We start from the raw sequence: 27,515 nt of genomic DNA on the forward strand, positions 1-27,515 counted from the left end.
TACACCCAATTAATAGTTGTCAGTGGGAAAGGTATGGAGTGGGAGTTTATAGGCACTCATTCTTGATTAAATACTAGTCAGCCTTTTAATTGATTTAGCAGTACACAATCAAAAGCAGAGAAGTGGTGTGGGCAAACTGCATGTGCTTTGGAGGATAAAAAATCCTGCAGGATTAAAAGATGCAGTATTAGAGAAAAGCAAGGCCCCAGTAAGATTGAACTATGCACTATGTATTAAAATCTAAAACTAAGGGGAAAACCCTGTTGTACATCAGTGGCTGAACTATTAAGGCAATCACTTACAACAGAAAAGAACAACCTGTTACTGGTTGTTATTCCTGTAACTAGCTTACTCTGCTACAATTCCAGTTTGAATATTTCTCTGCACTTTCATCAAGGCACAGAACTCCACTGTCAAGTCTTACAAATGAAATATTGGAAACTTGGCTTCTTCTGTACTGAAATTGCAGCAGTGAGTGAAAAATAGAAGGAAACACATGGAAAATAGTGCCAGAATGGATGCAAGTAGTACAGCAGATAAAAACTCACTGTGGGATTGACTTAGAATAACCCTTGACCAAGATGTTCAAGGCCACAACGGCCTGTCCACCTCAAATTCTGCATGTCCTTTAGGGAGGATAACCATTCATTAACCAGTAACATAGCGGAAACGATACCACACTGCCACTGAACAAATTCACTTTTTCCAGCTCAGTTTAGTTACAACAAGGTTCCCCCTAAATAAAAATAGGACACCAAATACTTGGGTTAGCAAAATATCATTTAAATCTTGGAGTTTTCATTGCTTTGCCCTCTCATGACTAAACTCTAAATTATACTAATGCTTTCTTTAATGTCTAGATTTGTAGATTTACCTGATGTACTTTAGAAATCCCAGGCATGTGTGATCCAAGCACCTTTTCAATATTTTTTAAATCTTTGTTGTCAACCTAACAATATTTTAGTAGACAAAGTCTGATCTTTTCAAATACATAAGTGACATCTGACACAAGATTTCATGTATTTTCAATAATGTGCCAAAACTTTATTGAGTTCACTCAACACCTATGAGGATTTATGTAGATATTAAAAAAAAAAAATCAGTTCATTTTTTATTTTTACCTTCAACAGAAGCACAGTAAGGTTTCTGGTGTCACAGCATTCTCATTCATTTTCATGCAGACAATTTTTGGTAAAAATAGGATTCAGACCAAGGCTGAGTAAATGCAGGAAAATCTCTGAGGTAAGAAATGTATAATTCTAGCAATATTTTATCCTTCTACTTCAAGGAAACAAAAAAAATGTTTCTTTTTTTCTACAATGCAAAAAAGAAGACAGGTGTTTTGTCCATAGTTTTATTTCACCAGGAAGGTTTATACAGTTCTGCATAAAGGTCATTGTATGCATAGCCTGAAGTACAAAGCTCCCTTTGAAAACTCCAGCACAAAGACACTGCATATTGACAACATTAAACAACGATGTGGGTGGTATAGGGCAAAAAAAAAAACCCCAAAAAAAAAACCCAAAAAACAAAACAGCATTCTTTCTACTGGAACAGCATAATAAAACAAGGCACTTTCAGTAAATAAGTAAAGAACAGAAAAATGCTGTATCAAAGATTCCACAGAACTGACCCAGAGCACTATAACAAAATTCTGCAGTAATGAACAAGTAAAATACAAAAAGGCACTACATAATCCTCTCCCTGCAACTCCCATTTCTCAACCAATTAGCCAACCAAACTTGGCACAATGGAGTCTTAATTATAAAGTGCATCTCCTGTCTTAATACATTTTGAAAAATAGGCTATACAACATAGGTACCAACATCCCCATGTGTACAATATATTGAAACAAAAATACACTGCAACTAGATTCAATCTAGTTATGAACTGTCCAGGGAAAAATATGGCTTTTTTACAAGTCTTTCAATAGCCTCCATATAATCTGGAATATTTAACAAACATGAATGCATTAGCAAGATGGCAAGAGGTAGTGTTCTGAGCAAAAGGCAAATTTATAGATTTTGTTGTTACATGTATATGACAAAGGTATCCCAGATTTTCAAAGCAGCATTACTGAACAAAAAGTATTACAGCATGCTATCTTGGGATGAAAATACACAGTGTTTTGGGGGTCTCAGATCAGTTCTTTCAGCAAAAATGACCATTTTACAATGTCCAACTATGATCCCATTTTGTAACTACTTTTCTCTTGGTACTGGAAATTTTCCTATTGCATTGCATGAAACTTCCAGAGACACTTCAACTTTAGAATTTAAAACCAACACATTCTCCATTCCTATACACAAATGAGTCCATTTTTACTTCAGCAAGCATTATTTTATGGCTATAAGAAAACACAAATACCAAAAGGATGAACACATCAAATGTGTCACAACAGTGGCAATATATGACATATGAGTTAGATGTGTTCCATGATTTAATGTGAAACTTTTTGTCATTCTGCTAGGAAAGTCAGCCAAATTGTGTATATACACTATCTAAACTTTAGCTGATTTTAGCCCTTATTAGACTTCAATATATTAAATATATAAAGGCTAGATAAAAACTGAAATCAAAGCAGCACTGGATATATTTCTTACATTAATAATTTGTAAGGATTTATGTAAACATTCAATATGTGCATTCTTGCTCTTTGCTGTGAATTCTTCACAGCTACTCTATGATCCTACCCAGAGATACACCTTTAACATGAACCTTTCCCAGGTAAAGCCGCTGCTGCTCAGCTATTCTTCATCCGTGGTATACGCTACTTCAGCAACTTCAATTTCTGGGACAGAATTTCCAGCCAAAGAGCCACTCCAGCATGGCTCGTGGTTCTCTTTGTCTGAGCTGCAAAGAGAGATCAATAAGTGGAAACTGGTATGATTTTCTATAGCCATTTTATGCAGACAATCCACAAAACATTGACAAAGCTTTTTGAACTTATCGCTTATTCCAGATCTAAAATTATCTATCCTGAGGGCCTTTATGCAGCAGAGGTACAGTAAAATGCTGAATTTTTCAGCTGTGCAGAATTAATGCAAGACTAAACATTTCAAAACACATACTTTAAGAATAACTAAAATACAAGTAAAATAATAGTATTTACCAGCTGTCCTCACCCAGGGTACCCTGGTCTGCTTCTATTGCAGAAGACTCCACCTCACCACTGAACTCACTTTCTTCTCCTGACATTTGACGAGTCATTTTTCCTAAAGATAAATCCCTACAACAGATAAGAACAGAGTACCACCAATCCATACAGCAAACATTTGTCACTGAAGAACTTTGTTTCATTTTAACCCTGGCAGCTTCTGCAAAAAGATTGAAAGTAATCTTTCAATCTCACTCCTGCATGCCTCATTTCTTTGACTGGTACAGAGATGGCAGGGCTTGCACTGGATAGCTATTTAAACAGTTTATTTGCTCCAGCTGTTTATTCCTAAACTAAATTCAGTCCTCTAAGTCTCTGAGCCACCAAGATGATTAGAGGGATGGTACACCTTTGCTATGAGGAAAGGCTCAGAGAAATGGGATTTTCAGCCTGGAAAAGAGAAGGCTTTGGAGTTATCTAATTGCGGCATTCCAGTACCTGAAGGGAACCTAAAAGAAAGATGCAGAGAGACTTTTTACAAGAGCCTGTACTGACAGGACTGTTCCCCCAAGAGAGAATGGTTTCAAACTGAAAGAGGGTAGGTTTAGATTGGATATTAGGGAAAAATCTTTATTGTCATGGTGCTGAGGCACTGGAACAGGTTGCCCAGAAAAGTTGTGGATGCCCCATCCCTGGAAGTGCTGAAGGCCAGGTACGATGGAGCTCTGAGCAACCTGGTTTAGTGGAAGGTGTCCTTGCTCATGGCTTTAGAGTGTGTAGGCATAAGATACTTAATTTTTGTTGGGCCATCAAACAAAAATTCTACTTCAACAAGGCCAAAGACAGACATATTTCTTTTGGGTTCATTTACTATCAGACAAGCTGAAGTTCTTAACTGAAAAAAACTTGTGATCTTGTTTATTTTTACAGCCAGAAGTCACAGAAGTTATTTTTCATCAAAACTTCAGACACTATGTGGCTGACTTTCACTAATTTTGTATGTCTAGGAAACTAGCAGTTTGAGTATTTAAAAAATTTAATCTATCTTCGTGAAAAACACTAAAATATCAAGTCCCTTTTTGCTATTCACCCCTTTTTATTTTCTGTCACACAGAATTTCCCATTACGATATTGTAGCCAAATGCAAGTTATTTAACTTTTCCTGACTATTTCACTATTTAAAACAGGAGCATGTCCTAACTTTCTTATCAAACAGGGGAAGCATTTCCAAATGTAATTACTTGCCTTCAGGAGTAAGCAACAAACTGAATACGGTATTCTGATCAGAATTTTCAGTCAGCCACAATAACTGCATTTAAAGCCTTTCCAAAGGTAGTTCACCTGAACATTTTAAGGTGTGATTTGTTAGTCAACCTGGATATGCTGGACTCAGCAACCCATTCAGTATTAAAATCAAAATTATTTTAATTTTTTTAAAAATAAATTTCTTCACTGCCTCTGGTCTGACACACATGCAGAGGGAATGTTTTTCCATCTGATCTCATGTTAGGAAGGGATTCTTTACTGTGAGGGTGGGAGGCACTGGAACAGGTTGCCCAGAAAAGTGACTGCTTCTATCCCTGAAAGTGTTCAAGGCTAGGTTGGATGGGCCTTGAACTACCTGGTCTAGCAGAAACTGGATGATCTTTAAGGTTCCTAAATAATTCTGTGATTCTATGAAGTTCTAATGGGACCATAGGAATTGACTCTCTTGCTAAGGAAATGCTGCAATACTGACTCGGCAGCTCTAATGGGACACTGGATAGCATAACATCAATTCCTCAGCTCCTGCTAAAGAATTTAGCAGACAGGTACCATTTTCCCTTGGGTTTAAGTGGACAATCTCCCATGCTATTTAAATGGTACCTGCAGCATCTCATTCCAAGCAATTCAGAACAAAATTAAATTACTACAGATATATATCTGTAATAGTGATCTGCTTGATCACTATGCTCTGTCAAAGCTTTGAGTACAGACAGAATTTTATAACTCAAAGCAATTTCCCCACTCATCTCTAGCAGGGCATTTCACATTTTCAACATTTCAAAAGTGGAACAAAATCTTGCTCTATCTTTACAGGACTTAAAGGATTAGGAAACAATAACTGTTACCCTAGAGGGAAAAGATAGGACAAGTTTCTCAGACATTTGTACTAAATAGCTTTTAGCCAGAATATGAGAAAGAGCTTACTGAAAATATTGCTTTGTATCTGGTTATGTAGGGAAAATGGTTTCCAAGATACAGCTAAAGCTGGTGTTTGCGACTGGACAGAGAAAATGCTTTCAGGGAGATAATCTCCTAAAACCCTTAAAAATTCTACATACCTAATTCTTCTTTCAACAGCATCGATATGAAGTTGCTTTTCAGTTAATAATTTCTTCAGTGATTCAACCTCCCTTTGTTTTTCAAGCAGTTCTTTTTGTAGGCGATAATTTGTTTCCTCCAGAGTTTCACAGAAAGCCTAAAAGACGAATTTAAAGGCATCTTCAATTTAACTTCAGTGGACTGCATTTATTGACTTTTCTCTTTGAAATATCAACCTGTAACAGTGTTACAGCTGCTTGTCTTCAGATTAATTACTATAAAAAGCTATGTAAATTTTAAACAAAATTCTTATCTTAATAATGCTGCTTTGCTTTGGATGATGAATTTATTACACTAAACTGCAATGCAAATACTTTAATCATATCATGTGGAAGAATGGATTGTAAGAGACTAGAGATGGTGCTGTGGGCAACCTCACCCCTGATGAATTGCAGCTGTACTAATTACCAAAGAGTGGAAGCAGCCTTTGCCTTAATAGGTCACAGCTGTGTCCAATAGGGATGTGTGTTATAAAAGAGTGGTTGGCCAGCTGTGGAGAGAGGAATGATTTAGTGTTGCTGTCTGTGGGAATTCACAAATGAAAAGGTATGATTTTTAATGTAGGGCAATAAAGTGCTGATGCTTGCCTCCATTTTTGAGTCACTTGTGTGACCACCATCAATATTGTTTGTCTCACAACAAGGGAGACACTAGAAGAGTAGTTCCTGATTTTGAACCTTTTTGCCTATATGGAACATAAAGTGAACTCCCTGCTTCCTTTTCTCCTTGTAAAAGTTTTGTTTCCACATGACTTGAAAGTCAGTTTCAAAGTATCTGTATATTCCCATGATGTAAGGAATATTTGGATTAAGTACATAGTCTTACCCAGGAGAAAGACAAAGCTGTACAGTTCTGTACCAAACACCTGCTACAAATATGAAATCATGACAATCCGAAGACCAGTAAAAAAAATTTTGGAAAAGTGTAATAGGACGCTGTGAACACTAACTACTCAGCCATGACAAATATGCTGGGCTCCTCTGCTGAACATGGCATGTCTGTATCACACACCCTGATGGATCTTTCAGTGAGCAATCACAAAACCCAACGTGAAGAACCCGTGTCTAATGCAACATCCTCTGAATGCAGGAAGTGACAGAAGAGTTGGCATAGAGCCTCCTCATCTATTACTGGAAAGCACAAGCCTTCCAATAGTAAAGTGCAACTCTGATTTAATAATTTACATGTTCTCTATAAATAAGAGCCTCACATGGGAGGCTTTCTTGGCTTAATATTACCTGCAACTAACCACTAACTCAGAGTCCACTGAATATAAACATTTTATAAAAGCTTGATTACGAACAATGCTGTTAAGATACTGTTTGCCCTAAAGTTTTAAAACAGGCTACAAACATCAAGAATATGCTATCCCTTGCTTTAACTGAAGCAGACTCATGCTCTTTAAAATGTTAAGTTTTCCTGTAATTATACAATACAAACAAATGAGGAGTTTTCAATTCAATAACCCTATTTTTTCCATGGAATTTTAATTTATTTTATTGACTCAGATAGCATATTTATCTTTGTTGACAGGTACTTGAAGACCAGTCATGAGTTAAGCTATAGCTTTATTCATGTCTACTAGAGCCAAGAGCACATGTCATGCAACTCACTCTTGACACGGCATTTGTGGTGATTGCTATAGCTATCACTCTGGTTAAGCAGTCATCCCATTTCAGCCAAGCCAATTAAGTAAATTTTTCTGCTCTTGGTAAAAATATTCAAGGTTGCTGATACCCTAACTGAAAATTGGACATTATTTCCTTAAGAATATAATTAAGTTTATTATTTCAACCTTTAGATGTATGCACATGGAAATTTCCCTATATACAAAATAGATAAAAATATTGCACAAGTGTTGAAAACTGTTTCATTGTTCTGAGAACTGAATAAAGCCTTTGGGAAAAACTCATCTCTATCTGCAATCTGGGTATGAGCTGCTCAAGCAAACACAGGCACTGTTTGAAACTGAGTAAGAAAATATCAGTATATTCTGAAGGATGCTGTAACAGCAGAAAAGTGAACCAAAGCTGAGAAAGGGAACAGTGTGTAATGAGCTATCTTGTTCTTTCGACAGCTGGACACCTCGAGTCTGAAACAGTTTTAATACCCAGGTTGGACTAATTTTTCCTGTAATTCTGAAAGGGTAACTGGGAGAGAGCTTTGCTTCCTTCTTCAGATCATGAAACAGAGATGGCTGGGAAAAGATCTGTGAAACAACTACCAAGGATATGACAGAAAAAAAAATGTTTAGTGAATATTTTGCCTACTTTTCTGTGATTAAATTTATTGGCCTAATCAGCTTCTAATGGAACAGGTACCTGTATCTCTCCCCTGGAAAAGATAAATGTGTTTTGGCAAGTCCTTGGGATAACAGAATAGACATAAACCAAATATAAGATATCCATATTTTCTATTATCAAGGAAACAGATTTTTCTGCAATGCTTTGGATGGTAATAGAAAGGCAAAATAGAAGTAAGTTTTGAGATATCTTTAAAAATGAACTCCAGGAATAAGTACATGAACCTTGGTGCTTTTCCTGTATAAGGCAGTTCAGGGAAAGAAATAAAAAAAAGCAACAAACAGTAAGGGATGGATATAGATGCTTTTAGTATGCAGGAGTTTAGGATTTCTCCTAACAATCAGAAGCAAGACAAAAAGCTTGACCACAACCATGGATTTCAGGTTGAGCAGACGTCAAATCTATTCAGAAACCTGCTTGGAAGAAAGAATCCATGGGAAAACACCCTGGAGCAAAGAGCAGTCCAGGAGAGCTAGTTGATATTTAAGGATCACCACCTGCAGGGTCAGTAAGTACAGCTCAACAAGTAGAAAGTCAAGGAAAGGTTGCAGGTGGGCTCTGTGGATGAGCAAGGGTCTCTTGAGCTCAGACATATAAAGCAATTCTACTAGGGGTGAAAGCATGGAGAGGTGACACAGGAGGAATGTAAGGCTGCTGTCTAATATTACAAGGACAGGATTATGAAAGTGAAGGACAACCTGGAGCTCAATCAGGCAAGGCATGTGAAAAGAAACAAACAAAAAAAAAGGATTCTACAATTTGTCATCAACAAAAGAAAGATGGGAAACCATGGACTTGTTGTTTTGATTGAAAAAACCAGCCTTGAGTAATTAATACCCTGCAGCCAGAAGGAAGGTAAAGACAAACTCACCTGCAGTGGGGGAAGACCAGATAAGGGAGCACTTAAAACAACCTAGACATACTAATGTCCATGGGACCTGAGAGGTTGCACCTTTTTACTGTGCTGGTGGTCAGCCACTGGAGCAGGCTGGATAGAAAGGCTGTGAAGTCTCCTCTGTAGAACATTAAAAACCTGACTGCACATGGACCTGAGCAACCTGCAGTAGCTGACCTTACTTGAGCCAGGAGGGCTGGAATAGATGATCTCAAGAAGTCCCTTCCAACCCCGGTCACTCTATAAATAAGGTGTGGTAGCTCTTGGAAAATTTTATGACAGCTGTCTCAACAACTTCACAGAAATAGGTAATAGCTAAAACTACAACAGCACAGCTATTTCAATGGTTTGATTAAATTCCAGTGGAAGTATAACACAGATTTCCCCACAGCATGCATGACTGAAATTTCAATGAAGACACTTAAATTTGTTTGATTATCTGAATAAATAATTATGGTAATTTAAAAAAAATCTCATCAGTTTAAATATCAGTGATGAAAAGGGATTGTACAGAAATCAAATATGAGCTTGTGACACAAAAAAAACATACCAAATCTTTCACATGCACATAGTAACATAACAAGAACCAAGGCAATCCTACATACATGCAAAACAAACTGGCAAATATAAATTTAGTTGAATGAGCATCATTTAACATTCATAATTTCTGCAAGACTAACAATGTATGTACAATTCGAAAACACAGTTATTCTACAAAGCCAGAAAAATAAGATAATCTGCTCTAGACAACCTTGATACAGCTCTGCAGATCAGTAAAATTTATTTCTAAGAAAATAGACTGCAGCACACAACATTATTTGTTCAGTGTGCTCATATGCATGTTGAAAGGCTGCTGGTTTACAACACTACTTGACACTACTTAGTTTTAGCAAGAACACTATTTTTGGTGGGGAGAATTAATCATTTAACTGCATTCACTGCATGAGAAGGCATCCCTTCCTGTGACAGTGTTGGAAGTACAACATCTTTAAGGTTCCTTCCAAATCAGACCATTCCATAATTCTATGACTCTGTGATTTTATAGCAAGAAATATTTCCCTGCAAGACCTAAAGTCCAAGATATAAGCACTGTAACAATGTGCTGAATATAAATTTATAAAATCTCTCCTTATATTCAGTAGGTGCCTTATATAAGTAGTTGCTTTAAAAATAAACTTCATCCATGGCTCATGAAAGGCAAAAAAGAAGATATATATTTTGGGACAGGGATGAAGTACAGCAGTAAAAGATGATCAGTGTGTACCAGTTATCAGATTGTGCCCATTCTAGAAACACATCCTTTTGTGATTGTTGTGAAAGAACAGAAACAGAAGTGTTTCATTCTGTATCATTACATAGATCTAACAATAGTGTAAAAACACCTGCCTTTTGTATTCTGTTTTTATCCTACTACTTAGCACTTACCCTGCTCTCTTCTAGACTGTCAAAAGGACCTGGAGGATCATCCAGACAAAGAAATTCTCTCACTGCAAGGCTTTACCAAATAAAAGAGAGCGAATTACTGAAAGTACAAAACCAGCAACAACACTTAAAAATGATCACGAAATGGAGGTATTTTAGGTGACACAAAAATATACATCCTCAAATTTACTCCCAAGTATTTACAACAATTAACAAATAAATAGTTAACAAACTATTAAGTCTCAGTTGTATGTGTTGACCAGGGACAGTATTTAGAATGTAACTTATGAAGATGAGTAAGCAATTTTAGAACATGATTTTTTCATGATTTTTTAAAATTTTCATATAATTTGTTGCTACATGACAATTGGCACGTTTATTACTTTGCTATTGAACAGGTTTGAAAATAATTCTCCTGGAGAAAAATAAATATTATAAAACTAGTATTATACGACGGATGAAAAGTATGCTGTCAAAATCCATATGCAGATCCCTTCAGGTAGTATCAGGGCATTTAAGCCCTGAAACATGTTCACCTGTCTCCATTTTGCAAAGATCACAATCCATTGACATATACACATTATGTAATTTTTATATATACAGTGTATATTTTTATATAAATAATAAATTATAAAATAATAGAAGACAATGTGCCATGGATCTACTACATAGCCAACTCTGAATACACATTTCAAACTAATGCATTCCATTTGGATTTGTGCAACAGTTGCCATTCCCCCCACAACCCCGCGTGTTGTTTTGCAAAGGCCAGAAGAAGGAAGTAGGTGTAATCCTGTGGTTTACTTCAGAGTATTTTGAGCATCTGTCTCATTCTGTCTTCCAAATTTAGATTAGTTTTCACAGTACTCCTAAACATGTCTCCTTCAGCCACCTTTTTAAAACTTTCCTGCTTGGCTGAATTTATTATTCTTCAAATAACCTCAAATCAGAACACTGTATTCACAGTTAATTAGCAAGCAGTAACTTAGGAGCAATGCTGTGCTTCCTCTCACTACTGTAAATCTTTAAATCATCTCCTACTGCAATGACTACACAAAAATGAAAAATAGTAATCCAAACTTAATTTCCTGTCTCTTCCTCCCACCTGGGCCCCATGGAAAAGGTGAGGGCAAAAGGCAGTAATTTTTTGTTTTCCACTCATTCTCTGCATTTGAGGTTTTCACAAAGCACAAACACAAGAAAGGAAACTTTCATCCAGCTACCATCCTAATCAACCAGCTTCTGGTGTGGCAAACCAAACGAGGAGAAATTTCTTCAAACAATAATCATGCATTATACATGCATTTCAGTTTTGAAAAGACTCTAAAGAACATTTATCTAAAATACACTGAACATTCACTTCGTTGTTTTTTTTTACCTAAAACAGGCACCAATGGCATCAACATTTATTCGCAGCCTAGCTTTGCTTGGAGAGTCTGTTCTGACCCTGTTCTCCTCTCCACATGTTACACCTCTTCCTTTCACTTCATGAATGGAAGATTCTGCCTTTAAAGTACCACAGGGATCTTTTCAGTCATGTGACAGAGCTTGCTGTTCATGCATGCTGGCTGACATCCCTCTCCAGGGAGAAGCAGTGCCAGCACTAGGGAGGGCAAAGAAGCAGTGCAGCACGTGGGATCCCTGACTCCGAGCTGACCGAGTTCCTCCCTTCCAAGCTTCTTATACAGGGTGGAGACAGGACAGCTCTGTCATCTATAAAAAGCCAGATGATGCTTCTGTTTAGCAGGTTAAACTTCTTTCTCCCACTTAATGATTTATATGAAATTTTCCTGACCACGATTTAACTCTTTGGGTGAATTTCAATTTGATCTTTCACTGAATCTTCGATACAATATAAAACATGAGAAGTTTATAAACCACAAACTCTAAATTTAGCCACCTGCATGTATTATCCTCCATTTTATCTTTAAAATACTTTGTGAATCTAGTTTTATTAAAAAATAGGTATACCAAATGAGGTCTCCTATCCCTGAAGCGCAAATCTCCCACTGTCAATACAGTACATAAAGAGAAATAAAATAGACTTCTCTACAAAGAAAAAAGGCTTTTTTGGTTTAGGTCTGACCCAAGCAGTTTGATTTATTTACAAAACAGAAGCAAATGGTGAGCTTTAAAGGAGAAAACAGGGTGAAATGCTCACCACTGCTCATGTGAGGTACAAGTATTAATTCCCATTAATAGTAAATTTATTCTGTGGTAAGTGGGTAGGTATATTAGATGGTCAAATCTCCCTCATTCTAATCACTTCTTTAGGAATTCAGACCTTCCACAGATCCAAACATTAGAACCATATCAATAGGTTATAAAATTTATTAAAAAATTTTGTCTTCATGCAGAGCCCTACACAAAAGTACTACAAACCACATTTCAGTTAACCATCTCTTCACTGGCCAAAAAAACAAACTGATTCCACAAGCATTTTAATTCCTTTTTGTATCTATTAACCAATGCAGTCTAAAAGTTTCACTTTGGAATTTTTTGCCTTAAAATATGACAAACACTGTTTTGTCCAATATGATCCATCACCAAGATACAAATAAGCCAACTGAAATGCTGAACTAGCTGCAACAATATGAAGCATAAAGACTTCAGATCTATCTAACCAAGTCCATTACATTCACTAGCGTGTCTCCAGCAGAATAACAAAAGTTACATTTAAGGACGAGATTGATTCCTTTTCTTTTTAGCACACCTATTATTATGTAATTTAATTATTAGGAAGTTTTTAAACTTCTCAGCTGCATACCTCACCCATATAATCATATTTAATAGCCACTAACACAGAAACTCGTAGTTGAGCCCCATTTATTTTTTAAACCATTTAATCTTTGACATCTCACAACAAAGCTTTACCACTCAGCATGACATACTCCAGGATGACTATGAATCATCAAAATATTAATATTCCTTACTCATCTTCCCTCTCCCCTTTGATGATTTCACATGCCCTGTTTATCTCACCTAAGACAACAGACTAAAGAGAACTCTTCTTGCAGGGAAGTTTTTCTGCAGCTTCATCTGTTCTTGCTTGCTTTCTCTGTACCTCTAACAGACACTTCCTTTGAGATGGAATGCTGTGTTTTAGCACTGAACCATATGGAAATACAATTCAGATTCCCAGAGCAATAACTTCTTTTTCCCCTTTTAAGTTCCTCTAATGATTTTAATGAAACTTTCTCACTATTGCTGACTACTGAACTGATTCAGAAAACTAGTGGTATCAATACCAATAGTTATTTTCAAAGTTGCAAAACCAGCTGAGTTCATAAATCTGTGTGGGTGTACTTATGGGTGTCATTTTCTATTTCAAGACACAAAAATTGATGTTAGTCACTCAGTACCTCAGGATCCTTCTACAATAGTTTGTGATCTCATTGTTCATTCCATTCTCCAGATAATTTCAAGATGTCCTGAACATCAGTGTCTGCAACTGTGATCTAACATTCCATTGTTACCACCCCTAAATTTCCATCAATCCTTTCCCCCTTGTCTTTTAACCATTTTATACAAGCCCTGTCATTACTACTTGTTTGTCTCTAAAGGAGACATTGCATAATTTTTATTTATCTGCTTACCACTTTGGTTTTTTTTTTTACTACAAGCAGTACCAAAGTCAGACTGATGTACAAATCCCTATTTTCCAGACTCAGCAGTCGAATGACTTATAAAAACATGTCAAATGTAGTAATACCCTTCCTACTAAAAAGTAAAGTAGGTATGAGCACTATATGATCTCACAGTCCACAGCACAGCTTGGCAATTTAAAAGTTTTGTTCCTTTAAAAGTCTCGAGGGAATTAGGTTTACTTTAGAACATTTCTTACTCTTTGTTTTGAATGAAGTTTCAGATTATGACAGGTTCTCAGAGTAATTCCTCAAAGAATCTTTAGTATAGCAACCTTAACTTTTTTATTTCTGGTGCTGGCAAAGGTTTTAACACTACCTGCTTTGCCTCTAGCAAGTTGCTTACTTAAATTCTCTTCCGGTCTATAATAAAATTATTTTACATTTCATTTGTCAGAATCACATTCTATTCATTTTCCTGCTTTGGAAGAATCTCCCACTTTATACAAAAAAAAAAGATGCTGTTGAAAGAAATCTTTGCACTTTGCTGGCTTAAACACATTATGGTTTTTGAACTATCAAGATTTTCTTGATTTGTGGTTTACATTTACTTATGTACAGGAATCTGTAAATTCCTTTCATGTCATGTCAATAAAAAACCTGTAGTTTAATACACATTTTAAGAACTACTTGCATAACAGTGTAGGTACTCTCCATTATGAAAACCTAACACACCTTGTATAAATGAATGATATTATCAATTCTGCATTAAACACAGAAAAGTAATGTTTTAGGAATAAACATGGGATTATTCTAACATTTTAAATATTACAGCTTTTAGTTATCCCTGTACAAAACACTGCAACTGCACTTTTTTTAAGCTAAGATGGGACTAATTTAAAGGGACACTGAATAATTCACATAATGACCAAATGCACAACATGAATGTTACTGAAATCCCTCACCACACTGCCTGAAGGTACACTGCTGGAGTCTAGGAGTTTTATAAGAGGAGGATGGACAGAAAAAAAGCCACAAATGAACCAGCAAAGGTTAATCACCTACCAGTTAGCAATATCTTTGTGAGCTACTAGGTTCTGAAGGAATGCCTGCAGCCCCAGCTGTCGATCTTCCAAGAAGTCAGGACTGTAATTATCCTTGAACCAGCGCTTTGGCGGAAGGGCCAACCTAAAGCCTGGAAACATATCTTTTAGCTGAAATTTAAATGAAAGACAAAAAAAAAAAATTTGAGAAAAATACTAATTTTGCCACAGGCACTGACTTTACTCAGATTTATAAGACATTTTTGACTTCTGTTAAAGTTCAAGCAGAAGATAAGTCTCAACCATAAGTATAATCCAAATTACAACTTAAATTGCGGTCACAGTTCTGTCACTTGCTGCCTTATGCAATAGAGTGTTTTGTATTTTTCCTCAAATTTAACACATAAAAATAGGAATGAAAACCTTTGCTTTGTTATTTAATGTCCGAGTCTGCTACTGACAGCCTTTGAGTATGTAAACATAAGAAAACTGTAAAAAAATGTATCAGATGAATAATAATTTCAGTGGTATTTCTTCTAAAGTACTCAGGGATAATTAAGTATTACATATACATATATATATAGAATAAAACCCCACTACAGATCTACAATTCTGCAACTTGCCTTTCTTGGGGGGCTAGAAGAATAAATTACAACACATGCATGACATCTTGTAAAGAGTAGTTCTTTGTACACCCAGAATAATAAAATTTCAATATCTAAGTATGGCTCAAACCCTAGTAACATGCAAAATTGCATTTCTGAGTTATTTAAATAGCAACTGGGTGTAGTTGACATCAGAAATACCCAGATTTTCAATTTGAATTCAGAAATGAAATATACAAGTGAATGAAAGCATAAAATTATGCAATAATTAACCCCTCCAAGGGTGTCAATTATTTTTCTAATATGCATGATAATAAAAAAAAACTTTAACACTTTTATAAAAAGCAATTTTTCAAAGTTATGTTTGACAAAGAAAAATCTGGGAAAGGATTTACAACCACCATGAAAAAGCAAATAGGTTTTATAAAATCTGGTATCTCAGCTGCCACAAGAATTGTTTAATCTTTTTCTGAATACAGGATCTAGCCAACTTCTGTCAGAGATGTTCTGTGTACACTGATTTTATTAATAAGAATGTTGCCGTGATAGAAAATTCTAATGGGCAGCTCTTTCACCAGATTAAGTTTTAGAAAATTTAGAACAGATACTGCACTTCAAATAGAATCTCTCTACACACTTTAAAGGAAGAATTACATTAATGGATCACCTTTGCCTATTGTTTCACAGCATGAGGTTCTTTTTAAACATCACAAGTATTGTTTATTCAAATAGCCCATGATAAATATGAGTTCCTTATTTACAGAATGGTTTATTGTCAAAGCCTTGCTCTTTATTTCTGAATTTAATTATTTAAGTCTGTTTTCCTCTCACTGAATTTCATCTTGATATTACAGCCTTCTTTATATCTTCAAGTTTATATTTGGTCATCCCAAGTTCCTTAATCTCTTATCAAATTATCATTAATACATATATATATAAGAATGTATCTGAACAGAACAGAACCCATAGAACATAACAAAATGAGTTCCTGATAGTTGTACAGAAGACTGCAGATAACCATTGCTGGGAAAACTTTTCAAGCACACAGATTTATGCTTAATGGTACTTTTACTTGTCTGGTCACATGGATCAGGTAATTTAATTCTAAGGAGAGAGTATACTTACCCACAGATTACTCCTTTTGTGGATGAAGAATGTAAGACCCAGCTGCTGTCAGTGGACTAATTCTCAACAGCACAGTCCTGGGGCATTCTTTCTTGAGCACTCCTCAGACACAGCAGGAAAACCCATGGGTCTGACAACTTATTCTGGCTGTGATTGCTTGCTTGGATCCAGCACCTTCCCTACTCCTTCCTACATCACCACGTGACACATTACACATGTCACATGAGTCACAGTCTTGAGGAGAAATGGTAAACTTCTTGCTTCTTAAGAATGGCCAATTCATTACGTGTTTTCAAACTATTATTATGTTACTATTTTGTAATTCTCTAATGTTTTCTGAATGGTGGTTTAAGCTCCTAGAGCTGATATTTCTGTATTATAAAAAGTATAATGTGTTACAGACCAAAGAGTAAACGGTTTAGATGTGTACTGAATGGTGAAAAAGCTTCAGACAGTGACACAAATTTTAAAAAATAGAGATTTTTCCTTCAAAAAGTACTAATACCTAGAAATAATGGTAAAAGCCAAATATTTTTGCCAAACATTTGATGCCAAAGACTAAGGGCTTCATGTGTAAAATTTAAATATTTATTTTAATAGATATTTTGGCACTTTAATTTTTCAAATCACTGACAACCATGCTAAAAGTCAACAGAGGTAAGCCAATTCTTAACCTATACCTGACATAGCCGTTCAAAATGCAAACTGCTGTATGACTTGGACTTTCAAAATCTGAGTTGACATACCAAGATCATTGTCTCAAAAGAAGTCAGGCTTCTGCCAATATCAAGACATTCTTTAATTTAAGATAGATTGTATTTAAGATGGGAATTTCTTCAGAAAAAAAACTCTAAACTAATTCACATTTAGCAATTTAAACACCACTGGTGTTTCAAAGGTAGCCTAGAAGATATTCAAATTGGTCAAACCAAGAACCCACAGAAATTTTTAAGTTCGAGTCCATTTTCAAAATTGCAGCTGAATTTAGCTCTTAGTTGATTAGGAACATAAATCTGAAGTAATAACCTGTACAAAAAATCCCTCACAATGGGTAAAGAAACAGGGTTCATGTTGAAACATGAAAGAACATTCTAGCAGAAAGCGTGCTGAACTGGCAATGAAAAGTGCAATTGTTTCTCTATTTTTGATAGCTAAACACTATTTACCAATCATAAAAACACAGGCTTTTCAGACAAGCATTTTTCCTTTCAAGTATTCTAAAAATATTAAGTTGTTGACCCAGAATTCCTATTCATCTGGTGTTTCCTCCATCTTTAAAGATCTGATACAGTATTTCACTATTAACTTTGAAGACACTGAAAACAACTGAAGACTGACCAACATACAAAGAACATATTTATGTTCATGAAACTTCAGTTTTATGATGAACAAAACCAGAGTTTGTTACACAGAAAAGAACTAAACTACTGGATCATTCCTGCAAGAGAATACAATCCCCTAGTTCTATTTCCATGCAGGGGATAAATATTCAAGAGTTAATTCCTTTATAATATAAACTGAATAAATATACAGTTTGAAGCACACTAACAGCTTCAGAAGAAGCTGTTACATCTTCTTTACATCAGCGGTAGCTGTTTCATGTATCTTTGAAAAAAGTGAGGAATCATATTTTTCCAGTCATTAATACAGTATGTGTTTTATATGTGTTAAAATCAGAAAAAAAATAGAAAATATGACAAAAATATAAGACATGAAAGAAGTGAGGTAAGATAGCTGACAATTTACCAGTTTATAATTCTCACCTTGTCATTAAGCCTGGAGAAATCTGTGTACCGTCTGAAAACCACCCAGCTTTCCTCTGGACTTCTTTTCACCAGTATTTTGTATACCTGTGTGGAAAGTCAGAAATATCAGAAAAATGCACAAAACTTCACAATGTATTGTCTGGAAGGCCAAAATGATCCTCTATTTCTTAATGAAACAAAACTTGTGGATAAAATCTTAATCTAATCTTAATTAGAGTAAAAGAAATACAAATAATTGTTATTTGTACAAAGAGTTTAATTTCAGAATTTAAGGAAGTAGTTCCTGCAATTCCGAAATACATACAACTATTTCTGTCTGCAAGAAAGAATGTATTGCCTAGAATAACAAAAGGCTTGGCTATCAAAAAAGGAAGGGAAGTGTATTTCAGTGATCTACTTTAACCTTTGCTAAATTACAATTTTACTCATTGATCCTGGAGGCCTCTCTATTTTTAAGATGACTGTTAATAATCAAGTACTGTGATATTGAAAATGTCTCCTCTGACTTGCTTCACAAGGAGAAATGATGCAGAATAAAATTACATCCTCCTTTGCATTTGTCCTGAACATTAGGTTTTTTCTTTCCAGGCAAATATGATTTCACTAGAAAACTACACCAGAATGATGATACTATCACTGTGTAATTGAAGTAATGGATACTTTGAATCAGACTTAGCAGGACAACAGCACAGTACCATACTCCTATTTAAAGGCAAATGGATAAAGAAATAAAACAATGCTGATAATGATGATGATAATATTACAATTACTTTTTAGGAGGATTAATATTCCAATGCCTGAACACAATGTTCCACTAGAAAACATTAAACAGTGTCTAATGTCATAATCTTACTCTCTCCAACGTAGGGAAAGACAGGTTCTGCAATTGTACTGGGTTATTTTTCCCAGTCTGTATGTAAAAAATATAATATGAGAAAGAAAAAGGTATTTTTAGAATCATAATGATAAACAATCCCTCATTTAATCAAATGCTATTTAAAACATTTTCTAATCTGTTACATAGTAAAATCTTCTCCAGTACGTCACACTGGCACAGCAGGTTGTCTTAGCTGATAAGTGTATTTTTCTTATTGCAGTCCCAACATGTGATAACCCCAGTGCTAGCCAACTTCTGTACAGGTCTGAGACTGTTTCTAGCAATTTTGTATTCCACAACATATTAAGTTCCAGATAATTACAGAAACTACAGATAACTATGGTGCAAATCAAAAGCAATTTTTCAGCAAGTACTTCTCTTATCTATGTTTTAAACACAATTTCACTTTCAAGTTACATCATCTGTGGAAGTCATGGATTGTGACAGAGGAAAAAGATATTAGCTTTTAAAATTCAAGCTGCAGGACATGCTTACAAAACCAGAATTAAAATATATTTTTTCTGCCTTGCATTTTATGTATAAATGCTTACCCAAATATTTTATTACTTTGCTGTCATACTAAAAGTATAAGCAGTTTTATTTTCATAAATAAAATTAAGAAATAAATGCAAAATTGTGAAGACTCTTTTCTAGTACACAGTAAAACACAGAACAAGAAACTTTGGAATATGCGTGTGAATTTACTTGTTAATCAGTATTCTATTCTTGCATTCTACTCTAAGTTCTGCAAAACCTTGTTTGAACATGCATATGAAAAAAAATTGAGTAATTTCCAACTGAACATTAGATAACTTTAAAAAGAAAGCTCACCAATTACAGTGAACTTAACTGTAACAGGGAGTGCAATCAACTTGTGATTACTGGCCTCAAAATTATGGGCAACCTGAAACAAACATGTTTGGTTTCCTTGCCAAAGTTAAAAAAAAGGTGGTTGGATGCTTTTTGGCTTTTCTTTAAGGTTTGCAATTAGTGAGTAAGAACTAGAATATCACAAAAACACCCTTCAGTTCTTTCATATAATATCTTGGGTAAAAATCATAAATTAATTCAACAAATTCATTTTATTCCACTCAGTCATTAATTGCTTTATTCTATAAATGAAAAATAATGAATGAAAATACACCTATATGTGGTAACATTCTCTGGCTGATTCAGCATCTCATTATCATTTCTACTTGGCTTTAAAAAATAAAAAAAAAAAAAAAAAGAAAAAAAGTGCTAATTGAACATTCCAGGACTGCAAATTCACTTAAGACTAAATGTTTACAAGGAGATATTTTTCAGCCATAAGCTTCAGCAACCACGTACTCTAACATGCACTAACATCTAAGTCCCAAAGCTTGGACATCATTCAGCTTAATCAGATTCTTATTTTTGTAAACTATGAGATGCAACCAACAGTAAAAAAAAAATTCAGCAATTGAGTCTCCTCTCTCTTACAAGTGATTTAATTTGATTTCCACTGTCTTCTGCTGTCTTCTAAATCTCACTGATTTAGCACTGCAAAAGCAACTCAAATTCTTAGGACTAATTTCTTGCTGGCTTTAATGCACAACAGCAAACTGCATGCAGAACATGCAACTGAAAATAAACAGTTAATTGTTTCAGAAACCAACTCAGCAATAGAAGTGAAATCAGGAAGAGCAAAAAAGCATCCAAGCATTTTACAATGGAAGAATGTTTCACTTGTACCGTGACCTGGCATTCCACATACAATAAGGAGACAAAGTTATCATCGTTAATACAAAATAACGCCTTACAGGCACACTGGAATATGTCTTGGCAATGTCTTCAAGAAAGACACAGAGGAGAATGTCCAAAGAAGGGCAACATGCTGGTGAAAGGTCTAGAGGGTAAGTCATGTGAGGAGTGGCTGAGGGAGCTTTATCCTGGAGAAAAGGAGGCTCAGGAGAGACCTTATGGCTCCCTACAACCACCTGAGAGGAGGCTGTAGCCAGGTGGGGGTCAGTCTCTTCTCCCAGACAACCAGTGACAGGACGAGAATAAATGGCCTCAAGCTATGCCAGGGGAGGTTCAGGTCAAACATCAGGAAGAATTCCTTCATGGAAAGGGTGGCTAAACATTGTAATGAGCTACCCAGGGAGGTATCCCTGGAGGTACTCAAGAAATGAGTGGATGTAGCACTTTGTACCATTATCTGGTTGTCAAGGGGGTGACCAAAGGCTGGACTTGATCTTAGAGGTCTTTTCCAACCTAAATGATTCTGTGGTATTTGTAGACTAATCCTTGTACATATAACAATATCAACTGTTGTTTTAGTTTTGAAGGTTATTATTTAAAACAATTTTTCTAATCTACCCATTAAAAAAAAATCTGCTCTTCTCTTATGCTAACATGCACAAAGATGTTAGAAGATAAAAATCTCTGCAAAAGACAGGGTATCATTCCCAAATAATCAGAAAGTATCATTACTTAACTTTTTGCAAAAAGATCTTGATTTCATTAGTATTTTAACTGTCATACAGATTTTGCACTTCTCTAATCTAAAAGAAAACAGGAGAGAAAAAAAAGCTGGTCTGCTATTTCGTCCTCCTTACCTACTTCTGATTAGTATTGTTCATCGTAAGTAATATGATTAATCATCAGTAACAAACAGCCATCAGTTCCACAAGCACTGCTGTATTATCTCAAAGAAATATTTCAACAACATGCACAGAAACAAATGTGGAAGTACATCGATATATTTATGGCATGTAAAAAAATGAACTGCCAGCTACAGTGCACTTTGAGAAAAATCAATACAAACCAGATAGGCTGCTGTTCTGGCAGAAGGTATGGCATAAGCAACTTCCCAGTCTGTTTGCAGAACAGATTTCCCCTTACTAGAAACAGAGCTGGGCAAGAAGTTCAAACCTACCTGTTTGCACTTTAACAGGAATGTTGTAAGTTACTTATAACTACAAAGGGCTAATGTCAAGGTTTCTTATTATTCATGTCAAATAAAAGACTACATTTTACTTACTTAAAGAAGAACTTTAAGTAAGAACTTCTTACTTAAGAAGTTTAACTACATAGAACTGACACAAGTTGCATTTCACAAGGAACTGTAGCTGCAAGGAATTCCTGACTTGTCCAGAAGAAATTGATACATGAAACAGAATTAATTCCTTCTATTCCACACACACAATTACAGGAAAGACTGCTTTCTAGTCCTAGTTTTCCCACCTGTATAACAAGAATGGTATTTTCCTGTCAGGAAGTACTTTGAAGCTAAACTGGTAACATCCCTGAACTGCAGGATTAATTCCTGAAAGACAATGTAAAGCACATTCAATTGCTATCTTGTCATTACAGGATCAACTAGCAGTCAACTAAACTACGCCCAAAACTTACAGTGAATTTTGCCCTTTCCTCCATCACCTCATAGCCCAGAATAGTAGGTGTGGATGGTCGATCTTCCCAGGTCCTAGAATCTTCATTCTGCTCTATTTCTTCTACAGGCTGAGTACTGTATTCTATGGACGTATCCAGACCTGTAAATTTAGTCCTAACAAGGGGACTGCTACACGCAGATGACGTGGAACCAATCTGGTCAGGCACACTCATCTTTTTAAAACTATCAACTGTAGAGTCCTCCAGCTGTCCTTTTGAGGAGCTTGAACTCGTTGAAATGCTCCCAAAGGAAGAACTTCTTTGGTTTCTGTTTGTAAAGCCGGATGATGAACTTCCAATAGGAACAGGAACATATGGTGTTGCCATCCTTCATGAAAAAAGGCCCTCAGTTTTTGGTCCAGGAATTTAAGCTTCATTCGCTGTATAAACCATGTTTCCTCTTGTTTTCAGGAACAGTATCTGCAATTAAGGACAGAAAATATTGCTGTCATTTTTAAGTCAAAGCAACGCTATGAGCTTTGGGAAAAAAATCTGTATTAGCTCTGAGATGGTACACAGCAGTATTGATAGTAAAATAATTTCACAAAGAATCTGGCTTTTAGGTTAGATCTCAACCATTTGACAGACAGCTTTACAAGAGTTCTGTCTTCCACAACTGTTAAAATTAAAATAGCAAAGAGGTAAAGCAAGATTACAAAAGAGAAAAATCCTTTCGTCCTTTAAGACTTAAGTATTATTTGGTTTTATCCAAAGAGTCAGCAATTTTTCTGGCATGTAAGAAGAAGTAGTTTCAGTGACTGTTTCATCTAAACAGTACAAAAGGTTTTCTCAGAACTGGTTCTATAAGACATCCACTGCAGACTATGCAAGCCAAACACACAGGCAACAATACACATGACATGAATCAAAAGACGTGACAGTAAACAACTTAGGTGAAAACATACTAGCATATTACACATTCACTGAAGTATAATGGATCTGTTTTCAATGCAAAATATTTTTTCAAAACAACTCTGTTGTATATAATGCTGCAGACATTTGTCACAATGCTAAATGTGCACATTTTCTGCAGTATGAATTGGAGCAATTATGTTTTATAAGCATGCATATCAAAAGCAGGGTTGTTACAGCAGGTAGTTCTCCATTCCAGAAGATTAAAATGGGAAAAAAAAAGTATACAGAAAAAAGATAAATTAAAAATTTAGTATTTTTTCGTCAACAAAAGCATTTCAAATGAGTCTTTTGTGTGCATGTGCATACATTTTGGGGAAAAAAACCCAAAATAAAATTAAGACAGCAGTATCAAACTGCCAAAAAAGCACCATCTCCTCATTTTAACAAAGTACCCAAAGAAGAGCTCTTACAAGATGCAAATTAAATGCCACCTCTTTGGATTAACAGGATTTGAGCCATGATCCATTTACCCAGGAATAAACTAATCAACCAGGAGGCTGCAGGAAGCTGTGAAATGGGAAACCATCAACCTGATTCACATCAGACAATCAATCATCTACTGTAGGAAAACCAAATGAGATTCCTAATTGTGAGTATGAAGTGATGCTTTCCCTCTCTTGCTCTAAATGAATCCTAGAGCACAGAAATAAAGACATAAATTTTAAATGAACCCGCATGAGGAAGACTGAAAAATTCTCTTGAACAAATTCCTTGAGTGAAGGAAAAAACAAACTTAGTCATCCTTTCAGCTCCATCAGGAAGTCTTCACACACTGTATGTCAGAAAACTCAGTTAACTTGACCAGAAGAACAATTTCAAACTGGCAGTCATTTCTTGGGAATATCTCTGCTTCACTGTGGAACGAGGCTGGACACTCAGCAACATCTGAGGGAGCTGAACTGTCAGTATCATAAACCTCTGCTGACTCACTCAGCTGGTCAGGGATGGGATTTGAAGTATCTAGCAGCTTCTGTTGCAGCACAGTCCTGTGCCTGGTTGTGTGAGTGAAGCCACGTGCCAGACATCTGACCTGCTTCAGCCTCACTCCATGTGAGAGAAGCAAGTCACACCTGTTTCCAAGACAAGATGTTCTCCTGGAGCTACACCAGATCTAAATTCCCTTTTTTCACCCATACCTCAGTAAGAAAATCTATTTCCTGCCTCGAAAAATAAGCTCTGCAATATTTTTTCTTTAATGCAAGGTGTGAAGCATTGTCTGATAAATTTTCTCTAGCAATATTCTCTGAACAATATCTAAGTTAAACACTAAAAAAGGTAACTCCTTTTTCACTTACTGCTTCAGTGACTCTTCCATGTTACCAGCACAAGGAATTGAGAGCATGCCCTTAAACAATGTCCCAGCCAGCTATGTTATTGGGAGGTATAGGATTAAATTCCTGTAAAAGGAAGAACCTAAGTGAGTCCAGACTGCAAAAAATCAAAAAATCTATATGTAAAAGTGATTATCCTCTGTTGCATGACTGTGAACCTGGAGTGGAAAATAAACCCACATCTCAGGGCTGTCTGTTGAAGCTAACCTAGGAGTTCATGGAATTTTAAGATGCAAAAAAAACCTTGTGCTTTTCATCACTTTATGAAAAGAACCAAAGCAAACCTAAAACCCTACAATCAAATTTTCACCACTTACAGTAGTTGTGAACAGTCTTTCCTAGAAGAACTTCTTCCTTTAAAGTGAAATGCCAGCCAAGAACTTACTATCTCGAGCTTGTTTACTTACTTACTACACGTTACTCTTAACCGCACACAAATTTCTGAGCAGCTGCACCTATTTGGTAAGCAAGAGAGTTCAACACAGACCACCCTGAGGATAAAGCCCTTGGTGTTGAGAGGCCAACACCTGCACTGTACGTGCTTCAGCAACTTTCACTTCAGACCAGCTCTAATTCGGTACAACTACCTGGATACTTATTAGCAGTTGTTCTACACTAAGCCTGCTCCCAGGGTACATTTTCTGGTTTAGTTTCTTTTGTACCCTGCAAGGCCACCCCAAATTGTGAGTCGATGAGTATTAAAGCTCATGATGACACTGTTTTCTTCTGAAGGCCATTCTTGACTCAATCTGACACAGCAAACACACCCACAGACAAATAAAAGGAGTTGATACCACCTGTGTCACACACAGATTCCTCTAACTTTGAAAAGTAACAGGAAAGTATTCTCTGAGTAACAGAAATGTCAGGTCAAGTGCACAATAGCACACAGCTTCACTTAAATATTTTTTGTAAAAAAAGTTGAAAGAAATATACAAAAATATTACATTACCAGACTCACAAACACATAAATATTCCTAAATATATATGTAAATTCATCTTCAACTGTAGAAGTATCACAATTTCCCAGTATATAAAACATTTACAACAGGGTTCAAAATCAAATCAATCTGCACTTTATGAAGGCTACTAAATATTAGCAAAAAAGTACAATGCTCAAAGGAGGGTCACAACCCTAGGAATCCAGCTTATCTATGAATATAGCTTACTGCCAATTCATGCAATAAAAGGAACTGAGAACAATTTCATTTAAAAAAATATCCTTTTAGACAAACCATGTCACTCTCTACTTACCTCGGCGCAGCAAGGAGGGTTTGTGTGCTCAGTTTGCTCCTACCCCAGCTTCACAGAACCAGCAGAATCACTGCAGCACTCCAACTTTAAGAGCAAATGGCTCATAACACCTATGAGATACCCCAGAGACTGCACTTTCTTGTCTAGCTGTTTTCTTGACTTTCTACAAGAAATTTGCTTCCTGTTCGGGACCTGTATTTTGTTTCGTTTGATTCCCAGGGGTGAGTTAAGAACGAAAAGAGAAGGAAGAGAACATTTGCTGGAAGCGCTGAACTGCAAGATCTGAAACAGGATGGGACAGTCCCGGGAACCCGGTCGTCACATGCTACAAGAGCAGCATGACACCAACTTATCCTGGTGTTTACAGCAGCCACCTCCCTTTCTGTGGGTAAAGCAAATAGGCTGTAATAAAACCACTTAAAAAGGGCTTGCCTGCAGCTCGCAGCTATCGCAGTTCCAAATCTTTTTAAACTAATGGCTTGTATATTCAGTGAGAAAGATGTAAGCCACACGATTCAAGGATAATAGATTAGAAACAAAACAATCCGTACTTAACAGTTGTAATTGGATTTAGAAGACTTTTAGCTATGCAGTACTATTTGCGATCTGGTTACATATACTGTGTCTCTGTTTGGACAACGCAGACAAGCTGATCTCTAATGTTTAGGGTTTAAGTGCTACTGAGGAAAGTCAGCTATAGAATAAGTGGAATATATAAAGAAACAACTTCCAGACTTAGGTTTCATGATTTTTTAAATAATCATTTTATGCCGACTTCAGCCAAGTTACCTAACAACATTTTTTACCTGTTTATGAAATGGGGGGGGGGGGGGGGGGCTATTTATCACACCTCACACACACAGGAGTAATTGCTGCCCCACAGAGTCTGTTGCGGGACTAGAAACAACTGCAGGTACCTTGCACCCAAAACCCGCACATCAGGGAGCGCCACTTCTGAACGGTTCTGAACCCGAGGAGAACCAAACCAGACCGGCCGGCACCGCTGGGGCAGCGCCCGGCCCGGCCCCGCCGCCGAGGGGCCGCGCTCGGGGAGCGCCGCCGCCACTTTACGTAACTCAGGGGCGGCCCCGAGCCCGTGACCCCGGCAAGGCCCGGGGAGCCCTCCCGGTACCTCCGCACAGCTGCGGGAACCGGCCGAGGAAACACCTGAAGGTGGGGCGAGGCCCCGCCCCGGGGAACGGGGTGTTCCGTACCCGCCGTCCCGCCCGAGCGGGACCGGACCCCGCGGTGCCTCCGCCCGCCGCCGCCTTCCCACAGGTGCGCGGGAGCTGCGACAGCTGCGCGGAGGCGGCGGGGGCAGTTGTCGTCCGGCGCGGGACGGGCAGCGGCGAGGTTCCACTCCCCCGGCCTTCCCCGCACGGGCCGCCCATTGCCTCACTCTCTCCCTGCCCGCTCCCCTAATTCCCGGTGCTGGCGCTCCCGCCGCCCGCACGGCGGCCCCGCTCACCTGCTCCCGCCGCGCGCGCCCCGCTCCGCCGCGCCACAGCCGGGCCCGCCCG

General features: G+C 36.9%; 2 protein-coding genes across 5 annotated transcripts in view; one reads left to right on the top strand and one right to left on the bottom strand.

Moving 5' to 3' along the window:
- CHMP4C (charged multivesicular body protein 4C) overlaps positions 1–10,340 on the top strand; it is a 37,152-nt gene extending 26,812 nt beyond the window's left edge. The window contains exon 6 of the mRNA XM_053941808.1: positions 10,100–10,340. The gene's annotated coding sequence lies outside the window, so the exon portion shown is untranslated. The remainder of the gene's footprint in view (positions 1–10,099) is intronic.
- SNX16 (sorting nexin 16) lies at positions 1,025–27,515 on the bottom strand. Of its 4 annotated transcripts, XM_053941763.1 has the most exons (9): positions 27,464–27,494; positions 25,996–26,377; positions 22,457–22,915; positions 18,202–18,288; positions 14,731–14,879; positions 10,085–10,154; positions 5,422–5,558; positions 3,113–3,229; positions 1,025–2,853 (listed from the first exon to the last, which is right to left on the bottom strand). In XM_053941763.1, the coding sequence occupies exons 3-9, from the start codon at positions 22,820–22,822 to the stop codon at positions 2,748–2,750; spliced, it is 1,032 nt and encodes a 343-aa protein (XP_053797738.1). In that variant the 5' UTR covers positions 22,823–22,915; positions 25,996–26,377; positions 27,464–27,494; the 3' UTR covers positions 1,025–2,747. The 4 variants fall into 4 exon arrangements, with proteins under 4 accessions (XP_053797738.1, XP_053797748.1, XP_053797731.1 ...); XM_053941773.1 differs by lacking the exon at positions 25,996–26,377 and having other exon boundaries at positions 27,464–27,515; XM_053941756.1 differs by lacking the exon at positions 27,464–27,494 and having other exon boundaries at positions 25,996–26,809.

Source organism: Vidua chalybeata, chromosome 1 (genome assembly GCF_026979565.1).
Source record: "Vidua chalybeata isolate OUT-0048 chromosome 1, bVidCha1 merged haplotype, whole genome shotgun sequence".
Taxonomy (NCBI): Eukaryota; Metazoa; Chordata; class Aves; order Passeriformes; family Viduidae; genus Vidua; species Vidua chalybeata.

Bases quoted from the DNA above. Each gene is read 5' to 3' on its own strand.
- SNX16 (XM_053941773.1), bottom strand. From the start codon at position 22,822: ATGGCAACACCATATGTTCCTGTTCCTATTGGAAGTTCATCATCCGGC. The intron at 18,289-22,456 runs GTAAGTTTTGGG...CTTTCCACACAG, and splicing joins AGGAAAGGGCAAAATTCACT to GTATACAAAATACTGGTGAA. The intron at 14,880-18,201 runs GTGAGAATTATA...TTTAAATTTCAG, and splicing joins TCTCCAGGCTTAATGACAAG to CTAAAAGATATGTTTCCAGG.